The 4,259-nt window shown below is 55.7% G+C and overlaps 2 protein-coding genes across 2 annotated transcripts in view; both read left to right on the top strand.

The window, feature by feature from the left end:
• The first annotated feature begins 496 nt into the window (after nucleotides 1-496).
• Nucleotides 497-2,937, top strand: Apoc4 (apolipoprotein C4). The gene is made up of 3 exons (XM_004644412.2): nucleotides 497-736; nucleotides 2,400-2,526; nucleotides 2,722-2,937. Exons 1-3 carry the CDS (start codon nucleotides 664-666, stop codon nucleotides 2,885-2,887), a joined length of 366 nt encoding a protein of 121 aa, XP_004644469.1. The 5' UTR covers nucleotides 497-663; the 3' UTR covers nucleotides 2,888-2,937.
• Nucleotides 2,938-3,842: 905 nt separating this feature from the next.
• Nucleotides 3,843-4,259, top strand: part of Apoc2 (apolipoprotein C2) — a 3,798-nt gene continuing 3,381 nt past the window's right edge. The window contains exon 1 of the mRNA XM_004644320.2: nucleotides 3,843-3,921. The gene's annotated coding sequence lies outside the window, so the exon portion shown is untranslated. The remainder of the gene's footprint in view (nucleotides 3,922-4,259) is intronic.

The following is a 4,259-nucleotide window of genomic DNA, read 5'->3' as shown; positions in this document are numbered from 1 at the left end:
GAACTCAGGACCTTATGCTGCTGAGCTCTCTCTTTAGCCTCCTCCCCTTTTTTTTTTTCATCATCATTATTATTATATTTATTTACTTACTCATTTATTTTTGCGGAACTGCGGATTAAACTCTGGCTCTTACGCTTGCCAGGGAAGCGCTTATTCTGAGCCATCTCCCCGGCCGCCACCCCTTTTTTTTTTAATTTTGAGACAGGATCTTGCTCAGCAGGTCAGGCTGGCCTTGAACTTCTTTATGTAGCCTAGGCTGGCCTTGAACTCATGGTAATCCTGCCTCAGCCTCCTCCATGCTGGGATTATAGCACCCCCTCCCCAGGCCCAGTGTGTTCAATCAGTGCCCTTGTGTGTGGGTTTCAGTCCCATCCTACAGAGGAGGAGACTGCGGCCTGGAAGGTGGAGCTTGCATTGGATCCCGGCTGGCACAGGAGGCTGCACAGCCTCTGCTATCTATCAGGCCAGGGGTGGGAGGGTAGGGAGGAGAGAGGCCGGCGGGGTGGTGTGACCTCTGACTGTCACTGTCATCTGGCCCTTCTTTCTAAAGTCCCTGGCAAGGGCATAGGTGGTGAGCAGGGGAGGGCTCAGCTCCAAGAGGCCTTTCCCTCCAGAGGCCTGGGGTGCCAAGTACAGCGGAACAGCGGCACAGAGCCCCCAGCAATGTCGCTCCTGAGACACGGGCTCCAGGCCCTGCCCCTCTGCCTCTGCGTCCTGGTCCTGACCTGCGCCATGGGTGAGCAGGCTCGGGTATGGGCCCCTCAGCTGGTGGGCGTGGGGTGGCTGTGGGCCTGGAGACAGGCGAGGTGGGTACCAGCCCGTGTGCCTGGTGGGGTGTGCCTGTGTGTGCGTGCATGCGCATGCATATGTTGGGCTGAATGTGAAGTGTAAACGTGGGGTTGGCCCAGAGCGCTGTCATGTGTGTGCCTGCGTGTGAGTGGAGGTGTGTGTGTGTGCTTGTGTGCACACCTCCCTGGGCCACATGTGTGCAACGCAGATGTGAAGGGTCAGTCCGCGTGTCCTAGAGAGCTTGAAGGTCTGCACTTTGTATATGCTTTATTATTATTATTTAGTCTTTTTGAGGACTTGCTCTGCACTTCAGGCTGGCCTTGGGCTCAATTTGTAGCCAGACTCACAATGGTCTTCCTGCCGCAGTCTTCTGAGTGCTGGGATTACAGGTGTGTGCCACCATGCCTGGTTTATGCATTTATTTTTATTTACTTTTTTAGATTTTGTTTTTGTTTTTGTTTCTTTTCTGGTGGTACCTGGGATCAAACAAGGGACCTTGCACTTGCCAAGGCAGGCACTTAAGCCACTGGCCACTGAGCTATATCCCTGGCTTTATTTACTTTTTTCTTTCTTTTTTTTTTTTTGTATTTCAGGGAAAGGTCTACAGGGCATTCAGGGTCTCACTACTAGATTAGACTCATAGTGATCTGCCTGTCTACAGCCTCCCAAGAGCTGAGATTACAGCCCTGGGTGCTACCACGCCTAGTCTCAATTGCCATCTCAGCACGCCCCGGGAGTGGGGCTGGTTTGACAGGCCAGGAGATCGAATCTCAACCCCTGCACCTGCTTGCAGGCACTCTAATCCACTGAGCTATTTGGCCAGCCCTATTTAATTTTTATTTATTTATATATATTTTTTTGGTGCTAGGACTCAAACTCAGGACCTTGCACTTGCCAGGCAGGCGCTTGTGCTGCTGAGCAATATCCTCAACCTGTTATTTTTGAGGCCGGTACTCCCTGTGTAGTTCAGGATGATCCCAAACTCAGAGATCCTCTCGCCTCAGCCTCTAGAATGCTGAGGTGAAGCATCGGTCATCACACTGGGCTGCATTTAAAATGTAAGCATGAAGGGGCCGGGGAGATGGTTCAGTGGAATAAGCGCTTGCCTGACAAGCGCAGGGGCCTGAGTTCAATCCCCAGTTCCGCTAAAAAAATAAATAAATAAATAAAATAAAATGTTAGCTTGACCAGGGTGGCAGCACACACCTGCAACCCAGAACGCTGAAAAGCTGAGGAGGGGGAACTGCAAGTTTGAGGATGAGGGGGGAGAGGGAGCATCAGGCAGGGAGGGAGTGCCTTACAGGCTGAAGGGAAGGGTCACACAAGAGTGGGGAAGGAGGGGCCGGGGAGATGGCTCAGTAGGATAAGCGCTTGACTGGCAAACGCAAGGATCTGAGTTCAATCCCTGGTTCCGCCAAAAAAAAAAAAAAAAAAAAAAAAAGAGTGGGGAAGGGAAGGCCCATGAGCAGAAGCAGGAGAGTGGTGGGGAGGTGGCTGAGGAAAGTAGGTCCCAGAGGACAGATGTGGGCTGCTACCTGGCCACAGGAGGGACTTGGAGACAGAACTGGGGCTCTGAGGCTCCTCACTCAACTGTTCTCTGTCCCACCCAGCACACACCTCAGCAGAAGACCTGAGCCCCAAGACAGACCCTGAGGAGAGTAGCTGGGGCCTGGGCAGGCTGAAGGGGCTGATGGAGCCCATGGTGACCAGGACCAGAGAGAGGTGGCAGTGGTTCTGGTGAGTGGGTGCTGTGGTGGGTGGGGAGGGGCCAGCAGCCTGAGACCCCCAGGTCTGAGGGAGGGGCTGGGCCTGGACCCCAGGTCTGAGGCCACAGGCTATGCCTGGACCCAGCTCACAGGTATCGATGTAAATGGGGCAGGAGCCCTTGGCATGCCTCACTAGCTGGAGTCTCAACTATCCCTTCTCCCACAGGAGTCCTGGGACCTTCCGAGGCTTCATGAAGACCTACTATGAGGATCACTTGAAAGACCTGGGTCCCCGCACCCAGGCCTGGCTTATCAGCTCCAAGGACAGCTTCCTGAACAAGACCCGCAGCCTGTGCCCCAGGCTCCTCTGCAAGGACTCGGCCCAGGACTAGCGAGCTCCTGCCGCCCCTGCCCACAATAAAGCTTTCTTACCTGTCCTGGACTTGCTCACTCTGCTCTGCATCCTCCTCACCTACACCTAGAAATTCAGGAGTGGGATACCTGGCCAGGGAGGGATAGGAGGGGCGCTGGGAGCAGAATCAGAGAGATCGGACACCCGTGCGAGTGCATGCACGCACACATACACACATACACACATACATACATGCACACTGTGTGTGGACTTGCAAGGATAGCAAGCTCCCCCCCACCCCAACCGGGGATTGAACTCAGGCCCTTATGCTTGCCAGGCAAGTGCTTATTCCACTGAGCCATCTCCCCAGCCCAAGGACAGCAAACTTTAAAGCACTGTAGAAGTGGTAAGCCTGGCTGGGTGTGGCGGTACATGCCAGTAATCCCAGCACTCAGGAGGCTGAGGCAAGAGGATCATTGTCAGTTTGAGGCCAGCCTGGGCTACATTGAGACCCTGTTTCTTTTTCTTTTTTCTTTTTTTTGGGCGGAACCGGGAATTGAACTCAGGCCCTTGTGCTTGCCAGGGAAGCGCTTATTCTACTGAGCCATCTCCCTGGCCCCTAGACCCTGTTTCAAAGAAAGGAAGAGAGGAAGGGAGGGAGAGCGAGAGAGAGCGAGCAAGAGTGAGAGAGAGAGAATGGAAAGGAAAGGGAAGGGAAGGAAGGCTGGAGAGCTGGTAGGGCAAACAGGTCCCCAAGGTGTCCCCTTTCCCTTGGACCTGATTTTCAGCAGCTAGAGGCCCCAGACACCATTCCTGGTGGATACCTGGAGCCCCCAACTCCTCTCCTGCCCCCAGCACTGCCACTTCACTCTCCGAGAGGAGGTTTCCAGAGGCTTGGCCCAGGGGGCCATCACTGTCCTTCCTGCTCCTGCTGCCCTCTCCCGCCCCGCAGCTCTGTTGGCCAGGACTTTGGCCCAGGAGAGCAGAGCAGTGGCCGCGTGGCGGGAGGTGGGTCGGGCGCTATAAAGCCTGTGCCTGCCGGGGCTGGAGAGGACTCCCGCCCAAGCCTGATCGGTAAGACAGGGACGGAGGGGAGAGGGCGGGGAGGGGGCGACGACGGGGGAGGTGCAAGCAGGGCTCAACAGGAAGTGGCCAGGGACGCCTTGTCTTGCAATCCTGGAAGGCAGAATGGAGTAGGTGCCCAGCCTGGTCCTTCTCCCCAGGTCAATGGGTCTCAACCTCTGTCTCTTTTGGGTGCTCACCGCTGAGGTGTGGGTGAGAGCTCCTGCCCATCCGCGGCTGGAGGATGCAGGAGAGCGGCACAGCGCAGGCTGCACGGGACCGGGTCGTGGGGAACTCGAGTCAGGAGCGATGGTCAGCACGGGGTGGGGCCTTCTCAGCCGGATGCTGTG

This window comes from Octodon degus, unplaced genomic scaffold (genome assembly GCF_000260255.1).
Source record: "Octodon degus isolate 3935 unplaced genomic scaffold, OctDeg1.0 scaffold00197, whole genome shotgun sequence".
Lineage (NCBI taxonomy): Eukaryota > Metazoa > Chordata > Mammalia > Rodentia > Octodontidae > Octodon > Octodon degus.
This window is presented reverse-complemented; position numbering and strand designations above follow the sequence as displayed.

Bases quoted from the DNA above. Each gene is read 5' to 3' on its own strand.
- Apoc4 (XM_004644412.2), top strand. From the start codon at position 664: ATGTCGCTCCTGAGACACGGGCTCCAGGCCCTGCCCCTCTGCCTCTGC. The intron at 737-2,399 runs GTGAGCAGGCTC...TGTCCCACCCAG, and splicing joins GGTCCTGACCTGCGCCATGG to CACACACCTCAGCAGAAGAC. The intron at 2,527-2,721 runs GTGAGTGGGTGC...CTTCTCCCACAG, and splicing joins GAGAGGTGGCAGTGGTTCTG to GAGTCCTGGGACCTTCCGAG.